Source organism: Sprattus sprattus, assembly GCF_963457725.1.
Source record: "Sprattus sprattus genome assembly, chromosome: 4".
Lineage (NCBI taxonomy): Eukaryota > Metazoa > Chordata > Actinopteri > Clupeiformes > Clupeidae > Sprattus > Sprattus sprattus.
The window spans coordinates 38,068,963-38,086,858 of NC_137923.1; the positions used below are offsets into that span (position 1 = coordinate 38,068,963).

At 42.6% G+C, this 17,896-nt stretch overlaps 2 protein-coding genes across 2 annotated transcripts; both read left to right on the forward strand.

Annotated features, from left to right (window-relative positions):
• The first annotated feature begins 403 nt into the window (after positions 1-403).
• Positions 404-3,930, forward strand: olah (oleoyl-ACP hydrolase). The gene is made up of 7 exons (XM_080836653.1): positions 404-525; positions 730-857; positions 1,146-1,284; positions 1,502-1,601; positions 1,850-2,019; positions 2,185-2,267; positions 2,638-3,930. The coding sequence occupies exons 2-7, from the start codon at positions 731-733 to the stop codon at positions 2,778-2,780; spliced, it is 762 nt and encodes a 253-aa protein (XP_080692779.1). The 5' UTR covers positions 404-525; position 730; the 3' UTR covers positions 2,781-3,930.
• An 8,580-nt stretch (positions 3,931-12,510) lies between these two features.
• On the forward strand, positions 12,511-17,896 carry tekt2 (tektin 2 (testicular); the record flags this gene model as incomplete). Its single annotated transcript, XM_080836640.1, has 9 exons — positions 12,511-12,666; positions 13,114-13,239; positions 13,526-13,731; positions 13,850-13,993; positions 15,854-15,968; positions 16,193-16,300; positions 16,782-16,925; positions 17,380-17,459; positions 17,698-17,896. 9 exons carry the CDS (start codon positions 12,511-12,513, stop codon positions 17,894-17,896), a joined length of 1,278 nt encoding a protein of 425 aa, XP_080692766.1.

The following is a 17,896-nucleotide window of genomic DNA, read 5'->3' on the forward strand; positions in this document are numbered from 1 at the left end:
TCTTTGCTCTTAAACCCAAGTGAATGGTTGGGGAGGTTTCAGCTAATTGTACCAGGGGGCAGGGGCCAGTTCTGATTATGTCTTAAAATATACAATGGGCCATAGTCTTTGGACTTCAACTTTATAAGACTGAATAAAGTAGTCCACATCTACATTCAGTAGAATAGCTCAAAATTCCCACAGAAAAAGTGGAAAGGAATGGCCATGTCATTGGAAGCAGTATATGTCATCTTTGTTAAGGACAGTGGAGTGAACCGTGTATGAACACACCACCAGTATACATCTGTTGTTACCAGGTGGCGCTACGTGGCATTTTTTGCCTTAAGTCCGCACAACTCTGCAGAAGAAGAAATACAGGAAACATCCTTAACGTTGATGTTGAGCTGTCCATTCGAGTGTGATAGGCAGAAGAACAGTAACCAGCCTTCGCCCCGTAATTATATCAAGGGCTTTTCTGTTGACTGTCTTTTTTTGTCGAGACAAACGAAATGAACGTTACTACTAACTGAATGAAATAGTGCCAGAGTAAGTTAGCTGCGATTCATGTTCTCTGCACGGTGCCATGGTGATGATCAAAGTCCCTATGATTCCTATGGCCCTGCTGGAAGCTGTTTCTATGCCATGCTTTTCTACAGATATTTTTTATCAGATGTCCTTGGTAATGCAAGTGTTGTTTTGAGCCATGCTTTGTGAATCGTCTCGTTTCAATTGTTTTTTGTTGTTGTATAGTATGGATAAAGTCATCAACTGTTTTCGTAAGAGGCCTGACGCCGTGGCTAGGCTCATATGTTTCCCCTGGGCTGGGGGTGGCTCGATTCACTATGCCCGATGGGGCAACACTATGAGTTCGATTGAAGGTAGGAGTGAATTTTGGAGTTATGAACTTCAATCCTCTAAGCATAATAGCAATGAATGGTTTACTTCATGGGGTCTTTCTTCAGTTCAATTTAAGTTCTTTCTTAGATTACAGTATGATATAAATTGATGTTAAAGTTGGCGTTACCTATTGTGTACATATAAGCACACAGTATTACAGATACAGATAGTTGCTCCATGTTGTCCATGCCCATTTCCTTCATCACTTCTTGATTATCACATATGTTATGTGGCTGTAATGGCTGTAACTGCCTCTTCCTTCAATGCAGTGTATTCTGTTCGGTTACCTGGGAGGGAGTCTCGAGCCAGAGAGCCCTTTCACCAAAGTATGCAGCAGGTGGTAGAGGAGGTTGTCACCGTATTGTTGCCGGTCCTCAGGGAGAAGCCTTTTGCCCTGTTTGGCCACAGGTGAGGCATTACATGGTAGTAAAGAAACCAAGAAAGAAACATATGTAGTGCACATCTGTTATAACCATTTCCTTTCTGACATCATTGTGAAAAGCTGTCAAGCATAGGCATTTTTTTCCTTAACTATGCACACAATTTCCCAAATGTTTCCAATTTGTGTAAATGCATGTAGAACATCACATCTGCTGTTTAAGACCTCTCCTGTTGTCCCCGTCAGTTTTGGTGCCATGTCGTGCTTTGCCTTCGCTGAGTCCCTTAAAAGTGCTCATGGGATTGAGCCCATCCATATCTTCCTCTCTGGGGCTTCTGCTCCATATGTGAGTAAAGAGCAGCAGCCATTGTCTAATAACATAGGTTAAAGGAAAGTTGAATGATCTCTTTCATTAGATATGACTGAATTATGTACTATGAAATATATGTCTGTAACTCTGCAATTAGTCATGGAAGTTGCTCGCTAGAAGAAACATTCTCGTTCAGGTGCATTGTTTATTGAGAACCCAGTTAGATTTACCACATGTCCCGTACAGTCTCTACCTAGGTTCTTAACCTACTTCTTCTTCCCAAGTCTGAGACCCGTCTCAGTGCCCCCTCCAGAAGTGCTCTGTCAGATGAAGAGTTTCTCCAATGGATGAGTAGAATTGGGGGCACGCCCCCAGACCTATTGGCCAATCCAGAGTTGATGAAGCTCTTCCTTCCTTCACTGAAGGCAGACCTTCACGTAATTGAGAACTACAGGTAAGTTGTGGTGGGAAATATGGTAGATAGTAAAGTCACTGTACAAACATAGATGGAAGTAAATTGTGGCATCTGGTAATGAGTTCATGAAAAGTGCTAACCATGCCTCTCCGCTGACACTGACTGAGCATGTGTGAACTTGAGGAACTTTGTGAACTTTCCCAGATGTCCACAGCCAGAGACACCCTTACTCTCTTGCCCGGTCTCCTGCTTCGATGGAACGCAAGACGTGCCACACGATCTGAAAGGTCAGCATGCGCTCCCTTTGCCTGTCACGCATGACTGCTCGTCATGTGATGGTACCCCTGGCGTTGCCATGGCAGCCCAGATCCACAATGCAAGGGTGTGATGTTTTAACATGACATATGGAGGCTGTAATAAGCTTAACGTGGAGGCACGGGTCACACACACACATCACACGAGTCGTGACCCACCTTAATCACCCATTCTTTGAGCTGAGCCACTAATGCAGCATAACTTCAAGTGACTTTACTGGTTGTGTGATACTCCAGCTAAGTCCTTTTTTGGCTAAAACATCAGAAACAGGTGTCATACTGTTGCTGCCTCTGTTCCTCTACACCCCCATGCAGTTAATTGTGCTTTTAATCCCTGTCATAGCCTGGAAGGACATAACAAGTGGAGACTTCACCATTCAGATGCTGCCTGGGGCCCACTTCTATCTGAAAGATGCAGTGAATGAGAGGGTTATAATGGACCATGTTACAAAACACCTGGAGACAGCAGAGATGAACTACCTGTGACTGTTGCATGTTGAGCTGAACTTGTGACCCACTACAGCACCTTACTGTTTTATAGAAGTCTCACCTGTCAAAAACATGACCCATGGCATGTGAACATTAGGTAGTCACACGAGTAAAGGTTGGGATTATAGATGGGGGTAGCGGGTAATATGCGCTAAGAAGGGGCCCAGAATCTGTCTAGAATCATGATTCTTCTCACCCCCCTCAGATCTCTTTCAATGTATTAAATGTACAAACGATTAATGCCAATGAAGTGGATTTAGTGTTCACAGTGTATTTTTTGTAATTGTTTTTAATATCTAAATAATAATGTGTAATGTAGACATTTTCTAGCCTTTCAAAGCTACTCATCTAATCATCAGGGACTGGATGAAAACTCAAGAGATGTTGTTAGAATTAAGTGGGCATGGCACATCTACACTAGACACACTTGGGACCCTAAACAGAAAAAACATTGAAATTCAGATTATACAAAATTGTTAGCCTGGACACCAGCCTGAACTCCGCCCACAACATTTTTGGTCTGGGAGATTCAGTCCGGCTTTGAGCTAATTGGGAGAGATTCAAGTTTTCGGAAAAGCAATCTGACTAATCAAATTGTAAGGGCGGGCTTTATAAGTTGATGGACAGATGACCAACCAACGCTTGAGTTGATTAGATAGATAGATTATAAATCGAACAAAGATGGCGCCGTCTCGGGAGCTTAGTGGGACATATTTTATATGATTTAAGCTATCTACACGACTTTTTTTATGTCTACATTGATTCGGTTAGTAGTGTATGTGCAACACGAATGTTGCCGAGGATTGTAGGTCTTAACTGAAGCGCTGTAGACCATTATTGATAGGTTATTGCTAACGCTTAGACAAAAAAATCCATTGAAACACATAGTAGCAGCTAGCCTTGCTGCTAATACGTACGTGAGCAGGCATATCTCACTGATATTGACAGCGCATTCATTTTGAAAGAGGAACAGAGAAACGCGATCAAGGCATTTGTCGATCGAAAATATGTTTTTGCCGTCCTTCTTACGGGATCCGGTAAAAGTTTTAATGTATCAGATGGTCATTCTATGTTGCTCTGATTAGTTGTAGGTATCCAATTGAGCGAAGAGGCATTTTTTTCCTAGTTCGTTGAAACACGCCCCATAATCACAGCCCAATGGCTCAGCATCAGACTCATTCTGACTAGAATTATGAAAATTGTATGTATATCTTTGAAATGTAATGTGACCTGCAGGGGGAGCTAAAATTCAACAAATGATAAAAATGATTACTAATAATCTAAAAACCATTTGGCCTGTGATCCTTTTTGATGCCAACGCTATGAATCTGGTAAAATGCAAATGTCTAATAATATGTTTGACCATTTGTTAAACCACATTCAAAAGGTTAACTGACACAGAATACTGATACACAGAACACAGAATACAAAATTACAGATGTTTTTTCTGCACACTGGCCTATTTGGAGTGTCCTTAAACTTAAGCTTCATATACAGTATGTGTGTTTCAATGGCCGAATTAAAATATCTATACCAAGTACATAAGCATACCCACATACTATTGTTTAATATCATTGAATTGGACAATGGACAAAAGAAGACCTTAGACTCCTACCAACCAGCCCTCATTAACAAGGCCAACTGTATATCTCACTGAATTGCAGAAAGCACATTCGGTTTGTATGACAAGGGGCTGGAGGATAAAAGCACAAATCTTATCAGGAGGAAAGACAATCTCATACAAGTTTCACATTTTTTACTTAAAAAAGCTGAAAAACATAAACATAAAACAAACATAAACATTCACTTTCTAATACAGGACAGGGAGACTGATCTTTACTCTGTTGTGTGTGATCACATTAAAGTGAGCAAGGGGGGTGCGGCCTGAGGACAGAAAAATGGAATGAAAACCCTAAACAACCAAATTAAGAACGGAAGTGGTCAAGTTCTGAGGTCTGATCAAAAAATAAATAAAAAATGTAATTACATTTTCTGTCATTGTCAAAGGGGTGCCTGCCATGGAAAGTTTGGGAACCACGGTGTCATGGGATCAACTCGGTCACTTGCTACAGATGCTTCTGCCTTCTGCACGTGCCTCTTCAGGGTAGGTTTCTGGCTATACTTCATTCTACTTCTTAACCTTTGTCTGTGTTTCATTAATTTCCGAAGAAACAGAGGAACCAGCAGCATGACCAGGACCTTGCACAGGCGGTAGTACTTGCAAGGGTGGGGGAGCTTTGTTTACTGCAGGAGCCTGCAGGTAGAAGACACAGTTGGCATGCTATGGTCCCTTACTGGGGTGGGGGGTGGGTGGGTTGTCAATCAATAAAGCCCGTTATAATTAAATTATTACAGTTTCTTCTGGTAAACCGGTAATCAAGTTTGAATTTTATGAAAGAACCGTGGCCCCCTGCGAGTAGTGATGTGCACAAATGTTTACATTTGCTTCGAAGCCACAGAATGAGCTTTTTTTGTCATATAGTCCGACAGTCATCAACCAGGGTTAACTGAGCAGTTGTCCCATCTTGGTGACATACCTGACTCTACAGTTACCCTATAACTGTCAATGAGCACTTGGCACAGGAAGCTCCCCTCCCCAAATTCAGGGAACATGGACTTAAGGAAATGTGTCATTCGTGGTTTTCCAGTAATACTGCACTGTGGAAGTGTAATGGGGGATGGGATGTAGAATGACCTGACCTGCTCAGGAACTGGACGGGAATGGGAATTGCCCTTGTCTGCTCTCCGAAGTGAGCTGCATCACTTCTCTGGAGTCCTCATCCGTCTCAATACAGAAGCCCTTCTGTGGACCAGTGACACACACACACACGTTTACACACACACACACACACACACACACACACACGTTTACACACACACACACACACACACACACACACACACACACACACACACACAGGTTTACCCAGCTAGGCAGTTAAAAGGTTTTACTGAAGTGGACTGGACTGAAGTGAAGCACCTCTGGGGTATTTCAGTTGTAAAAGAATAATTCGATTCCCCTTAAGTAATGCAGATCTAACACAACATTATTAAAAGAATAATAAGAATCACATGTGTACAGAAAGAATTTGATTATACAGAGCCATCTACACTGGATCCTCTAATATAAATCAGGACATTATTATATCTATTATACACTTGCAAAGTACCAATACACACAGTCCAAAGTATGCACCTTGAGGTCAAGATATTCCACACTGCTAATTGTAGTCATAAACATCACCTAAATGTCTACACATAATCTATGTTATAACCTTGGGCAAACTAAGACCAAACTATCATCATTAATTAAGAGCATCCTATTGCTGCTGCCGAGCTAACCTACGACCTACTTCAATGGCTTTGAGAGGCCTTTACCTATGCTGTCCTTCACCGTCCTTTGGAGCAAAATACAGTAGAACACACATACTATGAAACTACCATGAAGTTATGTTAAACAGCGATTACGTCCACGCGATTACTGCTTTCATTTGTCCATTATGAATCATCAGGAAACCAAAGGCTAATCATCTTCCACAAAGAGCAAACTAAGCTGCCGTGACGTTTAGAGAGAATGTTTGAGTACTTCTACAGTATCTGTGCTACCGTACATGAGTGAGATTTATAGATTTATACAGGCTCATGCTGGACCCAACTGGAGGGACAACTCACCATATATCTGTAGAGGTTTGCTGGCAGGCTGCAACCGGTGGGAATGTTACTAAAACTTGGAATCCGGTTCTTCGGGATGTCTGGGGCCCAGATGTTCACCCAAGGGTCCAGTCCGTTGACTTTTGGAGGATTGTGACTGTTCAAGTTTGAACACTCTCCATCAGAGAGCTTAAAGCTACAGTCTTTGGCACTCAGCGTTGTAGCAGAAATTCCAGATGTGTCTTTCTGCAGGATCGGAGCTGTAGATGTCCCTGGTCCACTGTCTTGTCCTTCAGCTCCAGGCATCCATGACTGTGGCTCCTAGGGATTCATGTTGGTTACCTTGCCACTGCCACAGCACGCCTGCTAGTATTGTAAGACACTATGCAGCAGTACATCGCTCAATTAAAATACCTGCTTAGCCTCTAAATGGGGTAAATATTGGCCTTCCATCAGGCCTCCTGCCGTGCCGCCTCCTGCTCCAGTCCATTCTCTCCAACCTGCCGCACGGAGAGACAGGCTCAGACCATGTCTCGCCTCCTGCAGAGAGACATCTTCAGCCCCACGGGTCAACTCCAGCTCTCCGCCAGTCTCTCCTCCTCTGAGGGCTTCTGCCGCTTCATCAAGCTGCCCTGCTTCTGCCTTTTTAGTCCCCATCCTCCGAAACTAGGGAACTCCACAAATCAGGATCCAGAAGAAAAAAAATACTGCCAACTATGCTCAAAAAAATAATTATAACCACCCACTCCTGTCCTGTAGGCCAAATCCCACCAGCTGCCACCAATTGTGACGGACCGAGCCTTGGTTGCCGTCGAAAATTTGTGGGTTTGGCCCGAAAGCTCAGAGACAGAGTGAGGGTTCAAATATAAAGTTTTATTAGGCTTCAAAATACCTAGGAGAACTGCTAAGCCTCACAAACATACTGAGGACGAAGAGCAACAGTCTCACCTGCTCAGCCTCTAAATGGGGTAGAGGACACAATGCAGCAGTACATCGCTCAATTAAAATACCTGCTAAGCCTCTAAATGGGGTAGAGGTCAAAAATCAGCAGTCACAAAAAAGGTCCACCTACAAGACAGGACAAGGCTCTGAGACACAAACATAGTATATCCTCACTACCATCAATCAAATAAATAACTATGTAATACATAAATATTGTCTCAAAGGTTTGTTAAAAACCACCTTATCCAAGTGCTATCGCCCAAACCATTTTAGATGTCCCCCCCCTGCCAGTCTAGGCAATTAGCAGTGTCCATGAGGGGGATCCAATTGTAATCATTGGTCAGAGTGTTTGTGTGTGCGCAAACCATGGCTGTTGGGTGCGCTTGTGGTTGCAAAGAGAGCAGGACCACGACCGTCACATGGTTGTACTCACGTCCTTTCAGTATGGTTTTTATGTGTGGTTTCATCAGCAAAGCCTCGTCAGCAGCATTTTCCATTGTTGCTGTTATCTATCTGTTCTATCAGGCTGATGGTTACATACACACATACAACAGACACTGTGGCATATAACACTGCATGAAATCATAGATTTGGAATTCTTCGCGGAAGATGTTAATCGTGCATCTTCTCATCTCACCCTCAGTCTCACAGGAAATGAAGGTAATCAAAGAAAGAGCGACATCTGTGTGCTGCTACACTGGCTATATCAAAGACTTGCACTGCATACACGCAGGAAGTAACTCATGCAATGGTGCAATCGTTTATTGCTTAACATCTCCTATGAATATTTATGGAGTTCGGTGGCTAATTTTATTACTATTTGATTGCTGTTACGCTTCGGCCGGCTCGTGACCGAAGCAATAACGTTTGGAGGCAGACAACAACGGTTTTCTACAATAGGTACGCGTATTTATTAAGTCCATTCAAATATCACAAAAGCAAAGGAGACGTGTCTAGGGTTTACGTCTTTAGCTGGCATAGTCAGCTCGAGAGAGAGAGAGAGAGAGACAGGTGTCCACTGGTCCTTTATACTGCACACCTCCCCAGGTGTGGATAATCAGTCAATCAACGGCACTCGTCATCCCCACGATTCCCTGCAGGCCGTGCATGGCCACTGCAATGTCTGCAGGGGTGCAGGGGGTCGTAACAATTGCCTAACAATCTTTTTTCCCCTGAGCCTAATAACTGCGATTAAAAACAAACAACACTGCAAATACAGTGGGGAAAATAAGTATTTGAACCCCTACCGATTTCGCAAGTTTGGCCACTTGCAAAGAAATGTGTGATCTACAATTGTATTGGTAGGTGTATTTTAACAGTGAGAAACAGAAAATCAACAAAAAAATTCAGAAAACTGCATTTTATAACATTTATGACTTTATTTGCATTTGATGCAAAACATAAGTATTTGAACCCCCAAGCAAACAGCAAGAATTGTGGCTCACAATGACCATGTGCCCAAGAAGCACACAGATTAGTCCTCATTAGGTCTAACAAGGTACACCTGATCTCAACTGGTCACGTTTATAAAAGAAACCTGTCCAAGGAATCATACTTCATACCTTCAACCTCACCACCATGGGCAAGACCAAAGAGTTGTCCAAGGACGTCAGAGATAAGATTGTAGACCTGCACAAGGCTGGAATGGCCTACAAAACCATTGGCAAGCAGCTTGGTGAGAAGCAGACAACTTTTGGTGCGATTATTCGTAAATGGAAGCAACACCAAACAAATGTTAATCGCTCTAGGTCTGGGGCTCCATGCAAGATATCCCCTTGTGCGGTATCAGTGATCATTCGGAAGGTGCAGAATAACCCCAGAACTACGCAGGGGGAGCTTGTGAATGATCTCAAGGCAGCTGGGACCACAGTCACCAAGAAAACCATTGGCAACACTTTTTGAAGTAATGCAGCACTCGCAAGGTCCCCCTGCTCAAGGAAGCGCATGTACAGGGCCATCTGAAGTTTGCCATTGCACACTTGAATGATTCTAAGGAGGATTGGGAGACAGAATGTGGTCAGATGATGCCAAAATCAAGCTCTTTGGCATCAACTCGACTTGCCGTGTTTGACAGGGGGGGGGGGGAATGCTGAATATGACCCCAAGAGTACATCATACCCACCATCAAGCATGGAGGTGGAAACATTATGCTTTGGGGCTGTTTCTCTGCCAAGGGTACAGGACGACTCCACTGCATCAAGGGGACTATGGATGGGGCCATGTAACGTGGAATATTGGGCTCGAACCTCATTCCTGCATTCCCTCCCATTGAAAACGCAACCTTAAAGATTTGGAGAGGATCTGCAAAGAGGAGTGGACCAAAATCCCTCCTGAGATGTGTGTAAACCTGGTGACCAACTACAAGAAACGTCTGACGTCTGTGCTTGACAACAAGGGTTATTCCACCAAGTACTAAGTCATTTTTGTCAGTCAGTTTTGCTAGGGGTTCAAATACTTATTTTTTGCATCAAATGCAAATAAAGTCATACATTTTATAAAATGCATTTTTTTCTGGATTTTTTTTTGTTGATTCTGTTTCTCACTGTTAATATACACCTACCTTTACAATTTTAGATCACACATTTCTTTGCAAGTGGCCAAACTTGTGAAATCGCCAGGGGTTCAAATACTTATTTTCCCCACTGTATGTGCAATTCCTCTGCTTATGTGGGAAATACTGGACGTGCAGAAAGGCCAACATCTAAAGGAATCTAATTAAGCAATGTATGAGTGTATTTCTTTGTTATAACCAGGTGTGTTGATCGGTGTCGTGTTGCTTTGTGACTGTCTGTCAAAGGCACTCTTTGTCTGAGACAACATGGCTGAGTCCCAGCCTGCCCCTGCTTTGACTTTTAATTTGGCACATTTAGTTTGGAGCTGTAAGGTGATTTGAATAAGCTTGCCTTACCTGTGCTATTCAAGGGAAACGTACATGAAAACGTATGAGGGAACTTTGATGTCTGTGGCAACCGCACATGATCCACAACATAGTTGAGCCTATAATAAAAGTAGGGGAGGCCTATTTATAACATCCCATGCTGATTGTTCAGTGGACAGACGATGTCTGACAGTCGAATACACCATTGAACTGTTTCCTGTCTTTGGAAAAAGGAAACATAATTTGCTGGGCCCATTTCTCACAGGTATGGCCCCTTTGTCCAAATGTAATTACCTCTAAGTTCTGGTTCAGACTTCATTCGGCCGTCAAAAGGGGGAGCCTTGCAAGGGGTCAGCTTTGACCCTGGGTTGTGCGGACAGGCCTATTTCCTCTGGCTCTCATAGTACAGGAAGAGAGCTATTCACTGGAAGCAGATGCCATGTCACCGAAAGGGGGCCATGCTTGACCAAAGAGCCCCATACATATTTCTCTCTATCTAAAAGTCAAGATAGTATAACAGTGGTGTTCACACGAAATCCGTCAAAAACACAACAATCTTTCATCTATCTACAAGGGTATGATCAGTCTAACTCTTCAGCTCTACTCTTAAGAGAGAGAAAGGAGGTTTCTCTGTCCCAGACTCTAGCAGGTCCTGTCTGAGGATAATCACAGCACCACTCTCTATTTACCTCTGTTTTCAATTAATGTAATAAAGAATTACACTAGGAATGCAGGACAGCTAATTAAAACACCTTATCATCTACAGTTTATGCGAATGTGTCATAACATTTTAAACCTCGTCCTCATTATTATGTATCATACTAATTATTATTAATATCTTGAAAACTGGCCAAAAAGGATGATTGTTGTTTTGATATTGTGTTTCTTTGCGAGTCCAGCTTCTCAACTTGTTGCCTCCTGTTTACCCTCAAGACAGAAACTTGACTTTGGTTATGTCTAGATCCAGAGGCATCACGCCCTGACCCAGGGTGGGCACATGCCCATCATAACGTGTTATATTTTGGCGAAAGTTAAAGGATTATTCTGAGTTTCTGGACATCAGGCAGTCAGGAGTAGAGGTGTTCTGTCTTTTGACAATTCTCGAGTGCTGCCCTCGGATGTCCACACTGTTATACCACTACAAAGGTATAAATCAGAAAAAAGCTCCAAATAGCAGCAAATATCCAGAAACACCATATTAGGGGATCCACGCAACCTTGTGTAAAGATAGACAGTTGTAATCTCACAAGGCCAGCCACAAATCCATCAGTCTGCAGTTTAACAAATCCAAATGAAGACAAGCAAATATTATGGCAGGTTTATATTGTATTATTTGAAAACTTATATTATTTGAACTCTGCTGACTTATATAGGACTGACATAGCCTGGGTCTATCGGGAAATGTAACGGTTACGTAGCCCAACACGTCAACAACCGACACAACCGCATTGTGACACCTTTCAAACTACAGTAGCCTACAGCGTTTTTTTTAGGCCGTTGTCATGGCACTTCAATTATTAAGTAGCGCGCTGGACATGTTGGTTTGTTTGTTACCTAGCGACCGAGCACTGGCATCGACACTTTTTGCGTCTCGGTGATAAACTCGCGGGCAGAGGGAGACGAACAGTTGCATTTGTAATTCCAGAACGTAAGGTGAGTGAATATAATTTTAAACAACATAACCGTTCAAACATCTGTTTCCAAAATCGCTATTGCTTCACAAGGAATTATTTCACGTATTAGGTTCATCGATATTTCAGGGTAGTTCTAAACTACCGATAAGGAGAAGAAACATATTCTACCTTAATGTCATCTGGCAGGGTAGGCTGCATATTAACATATTATATCTATCATGTCGCACAATTGTTTGATCACTGTCGACTTTTATTTTCGGAACTTGACCAAATGTACCGGTGTACAGTTGTTTCACAAAAATACAGATAGCCTGTTGGCCAATGGACCTATTTGACTAGGACTACGTAGGCTGCACATACCTGTAGCTAAAAATTTTTAAACTAGCATTCTCAAAGCTTACACTCTTCTGCTTATTAAAACACCAATATTTTAAACATCCTTCAGTGTGGCAGTACTGGGTATCCCTTTGGTGGGCTATACGTTCTTAACAGAGTTATTGAACTTTCTTATGACAGCACAATTTTCTTATACATGTTGATATACTGTATATCTTGGGAAATATCATGAATCTTATGCATTGAATGAGTGTACATGTATCTTGTGAACTCAGCAGGTGTGAAAATGGCCACTTTGAGTATGAAGCCAGGCCTGCACCACAGTGTGTTAGATTGGGAGGCCAGGAACAAGCAGTTGTCTGAGACTGCCGAACACCAACGCCAGGTGTCCCACGATGTCCGTCAGGAGGGACTGGCTCTGCGCAATCAGACCACTACTAAAGTAAGGGGCTGATCGTTATTATGCTGCCATAGTGAATGGACACCTGATTGCTATTTGTTTATCCAAAGAATGCTGAAATGACAGTTTGACTTATTATTTATCTCATTAGGAGAATATTGTTTAATTCTCATGAATATATAATGTCTGTCTATAGTCAAAGTCAAAGTCAAAGTGTTTATTGTCGCATGCACCAAATTGCTTCAGCACAGCAAAATTCTTAAGACTTGGCCAGCATCATCATCTACGCAGTAGACGTCATACAGATAACAAAGTAGCATATACCAAAAATAACATATAACACTATAACAATAAAACATATAACATAAACATACGACAATTTAAATAACAGAAGGGCTAGCAGCAGTTTAAAGTGTGGAGAAGTGAGGAATATTAAATTAAGTTATATTTAATTAATTTATATGTCTTGATTTGTCTTTTCTGTTTCAGACCAAATGGGATGAGAGTGACAGCAGTCGCAGACTGAGCGACAGGGTTCATGACATTGCCCACTGGAAGAGCAAACTAGAGTCTTGTGCCAAGGATGTCGACAGTGAGATGGATGCCCTGACTCAGGTGATTTGTGAGACCTATAATGAGGAATAAACAGCAAACCAAAGAGTTAATTAAAAGAAAAGACAGATTTAAAGATCTCAATTGAGTAATGAGCAGTTCACTTTTCAGTGCATCCAGCATCTGAAAGGTGACTAATAATCTATCTGACTAATAATCCATCTAATAATCCACCTGATGAAAGCCACCTAATCAGCCACCTAATAGTCCTTTTCAGATAGAAAGTGTCGAAATTCCCCTTTCAGAATGCTGTAGTTCTGGTGATTAATGTTTGTGAATGCTGTTCCAGTCTAAGGAAAAGATTGAGCTTGCTCTGGCAGCCACAGCTCTGCCTCTGGAGGTAACCATAGAGTGCCTGACCCTGTGGGAGGGCCGGCGGGGTGGAGAGCTGGTCAGCGACCCGGTGGAGGCCGAGCTGAAGAAGGACGTGGAACTGATTGACAGCTGTCAGCGCATGTTGCAACAGCGCATCGATCAGTCTTTTGAACAGCTGTGGTGAGATGGAGGGAGGAGTCAGAGAAAAAAATAAGGGTCGTCTCATTGGTTGAGCTTATGAGGTTGCCCATAGCAGAGTCATGTGACATTATAAGTAATGCTCCGTGGTGCCCCTCAGCCTGTTGCAGGAAGCCTGGCACCAGGTGACCTCTGACCTCCAGAACAAAAGAGATGCCCTGGATGTGGACATGTCCTGCCTATCACTCTCTGTGACCTCACCGCAGATCTCCCTGAAGCCCAACCCTCTCAGAATACCAACCAGGTAAAACTCTCCCAGGGCCAGGTTGGAGCACACAACCTGTCCTCCTACATGTTGAGAATTCCTCAAAAATATTTTTTTCATCTGTATAATTTTCCATCACATCTTGACTGTTTGCAAATGGATCATTTTGTTTGCTGTGGCATTTGTCAATAAGCAAAGTAGCACGAATGAGTGCTATATACAGCCGCGGAAAAAATTAAGAGACCACTTCAAAATTATCAGTTTCTCTGGTTTTACTATTTATTGGTATGTGTTAAAGTAAAATGTACATTTTAGTTTTATTCTATAACCTACTTGCAACATTCCTACCAAATTTCAAATAAAAATATTGTCATTTAGATCATTTATTTGCAGAAAAATGACAATTGGTCAAAATAGCAAAAATGATGCAGTGTCTTCAGATCTCGAATAATGCAAAGAAAACATGCTCATATTCATTTTTAAACTACACAATACTAATGCTTACACTTAGGAAGAGTTCAGAAATCAATATTTGGTGGAATAACCTTGATTTAAAATCACAACTTTCATGTGTCTTGGCATGCTCTCCACCAGTCTTTCACATTGCCGTTGGGTGACTTTATGCTACTCCTGGCGCAAGAATTCAAGCAGCTCGGCTTCTTTTCATGGCTTGTGACCATCCATCTTCCTCTTGATCACATTTCAGAGGTTTTTTATGGGATTCAGGTCTCGAAATTGGGCTGGCCATGACAGGGTCCTGATCTGGTGGTACTCCATCCACACCTTTACTGGCCTGGCTGTGTGGCATGGAGCATTGCCCTGCTGGAAAAAACACTTCTCAGAGTTGGGGAACATTGTCAGAGCAAAAGGAAGCAAGTTTTTCTTCCGGGACAACGTTGTACTTTGCCTGGCTGAGGTTTGTAAAAGACCATAAGGATTGAAAAAGCGGACTGGAGGTTCTTCTAAGTTCGTCTTCTCTGATGAGTCCGATTTCACAGTAGGTGCAAGACTCTCTGGCTTGTAGGCCTCTCCAGGTCTCTGTCTAACCATCAGACGTCCATGTGTTGGGCAAAGCTGAAAATTGGACTCATCAGAGAAGACGAACTAGAAGACCCTCCAGTCCGCTTTTTTCAATCCTTATGGTCTTTTACAAACCTCAGCCAGGCAAAGTACAACGATGTCCCGGAAGAAAAACTTGCTTCCTTTAGCTCTGACAATGTTCCCCAACTCTGAGAAATGTTTTTTCCAGCAGGGCAATGCTCCATGCCACACAGCCAGGCCAGTAAAGGTGTGGATGGAGTACCACCAGATCAGGACCCTGTCATGGCCAGCCCAATTTCGAGACCTGAATCCCATAAAAAGCCTCTGAAATGTGATCAAGAGGAAGATGGATGGTCACAAGCCATGAAAAGAAGCCGAGCTGCTTGAATTCTTGCACCAGGAGTAGCATAAAGTCACCCAACGGCAATGTGAAAGACTGGTGGAGAGCATGCCAAGACACATGAAAGTTGTGATTTTAAATCAAGGTTATTCCACCAAATATTGATTTCTGAACTCTTCCTAAGTGTAAGCATTAGTATTGTGTAGTTTAAAAATGAATATGAGCTTGTTTTCTTTGCATTATTCGAGATCTGAAGACACTGCATCTTTTTTGCTATTTTGACCAATTGTCATTTTTCTGCAAATAAATGATCTAAATGACAATATTTTTATTTGAAATTTGGTAGGAATGTTGCCAGTAGGTTATAGAATAAAACAAAAATGTACATTTTACATTAACACATACCAATAAATAGTAAAACCAGAGAAACTGATAATTTTGAAGTGGTCTCTTAATTTTTTCCGCGGCTGTATGTTTATTTCAGAGTGAACATCCTATTTATTCTGGGTTTATTGCAGTTCCAGTACTCCCCTGCAGTGGGAGCAGTTCAGCATTTACAACATAACGAGAGGTAAAGAGGAGATGCAGACCTCACTGGCCCTCAGAGAGAGCATGTGCATCACCCAGGCACAGGTAGGAAGAGTAGAGAGGAAATGAGCTCTCTATCTCTACAGTCATTTTAAATGATCAAGCTAATTTTAATGTACTTTAGGGAGCATTTAGAAATAGGTTTTACTTCCTCTATTACCCTTGAATCATATGTCCGACCACCAGCAGCTGTATTGTACAACTATGTGGGATTTAATTCTAGAGAGAGTAAAAGAAACATCCTGCTTGTCTTGGAAACCCTCCTGCAGGTGCAGAATGAGATGGAGTCTCAGAAGACGGCTCTGGACTTTGCCATCCGCAAACGCACACATCACCTGGAGCAGGCCAGAGACGAGCTGAAGTGGCAGCTGAAGACTGTGAGCAACATGCATCCTGCCCCTATTTAGTGTGCTTCTTTATTCAGTGTGCTTCTTTTGCTTGCTTGTTTCTTTATGTAGTGTGCCTTTTTATTTAGTGTGCTTCTTTATTCTGTGTGCTTCTTTATCTTGTTTGTTTCATTATGTAGTGTGCTTCTTTATCTAGTGTGCCTTTTTATCTAGTGTGCTTCTTTATCTGGTGTGCTCTTTATCTAGTGTGCTTCTTTATCTAGTATGCTTATTTATCTTGTGTGCTTCTTTATCTAGTATGCTTCTTTATCTTGTGTGCTTCTTTTCTCTACAACATTTTCCTCCTTTGGTCACCTGCCCTTGTATTCCTTCATCATCTCCTCACCTTTTTCGCATAGCTTGATTTAGTTTATGTGCTCATGCTTGTGTCATCATGTTTTGCGTTGTCTGATGTACCAGCTCTAAGTGTCTTCAGCAGCATACTTGAAGCATTCTCTTCACGCCCTCACAGACCAAAGACGAGATCCAAGACCTTCAGAAGGACATCCGCGACCTGGAGACTGACCTGCATGCCAAGCAGGGTTTCCTGAAGCTATCGCACACACGTCTGGAGAACAGGACCAAGAGGCCTGGAGTGGACCTTTGCAGGGATGAGGTAGCCTGCTAGCCTTTTAGCCTGGTAGCCTACTAGACCTTAACCCTATACATGTGTGTTGGCATGTGTATCATTGGCCTGTGAGATTACCAGAAAGGTACTGTGTGTTGTGTATTTAAATTATGAGGCTACACTACAAGGTGCAGGCAAGGATTGGTAAACAGACCATGTGCCTCCTGGGAATAGAGCCCAATATGTTAGAGGCACTAGCATCAAAACATTTATAGTACAATATGTTGATGCACACAGGCAATAAAATAGTGTTTGTCAAAGATTGATTTTCTTCTTCTGTGATAACATGTACTTAGACTTTACCAATCCATATGTATTAGTATGGTTGTAGCTCCATGTGGCCACATTTGTGTACCCTGAAGTGGGGTAGGGTCCAAGCACTTCTTGGGGAATAATTACGATTAATATGTGGAGTAGTTACATGGTTTTAAATATTAATCAGGTTACGTATGGGCTGGTGGAGGAACTGAAACAGCTGGAGGCCACCATCCAGACTCTGAGCCAGAAGCTGGGCCAGGCTCGGTGAGTTGCCCTTCCCTTTACCCCTCTTGAATATTCAGTGTTTACTCAATTTTGATGAAACCATTCAGATTTGATACACTGACTTTGTTAAGGTAATGACTCACATGAATTTAGTTTGCCATCTTTTTCTCTTGTGTCCTTTTAGCACACTGGGTTTGTGATAGTCTTTTATGGTTCTGTGTGTGTGTGTGTTTGTGTGTGTGTGTGTGTGTTTGTGTGTGTTTTGTCCCTCCTACAGACACTCACTCCAGGCCCTTCAGGAGCATGAGGCTTGCATGCAGGAGGACCTGTCTCGCAAGGACGAGGCCCTGGCCCTGGTGCAGCGCTGCCAGGAGGTCCGCCAGCGTATTGCTGCAGCCAAGCCAGGCCACCGGGCATCCGGAACCGTCGTTCCTCTCACCAACTCCAGTGGAAGACACACCCTCACCAAGGCCTAA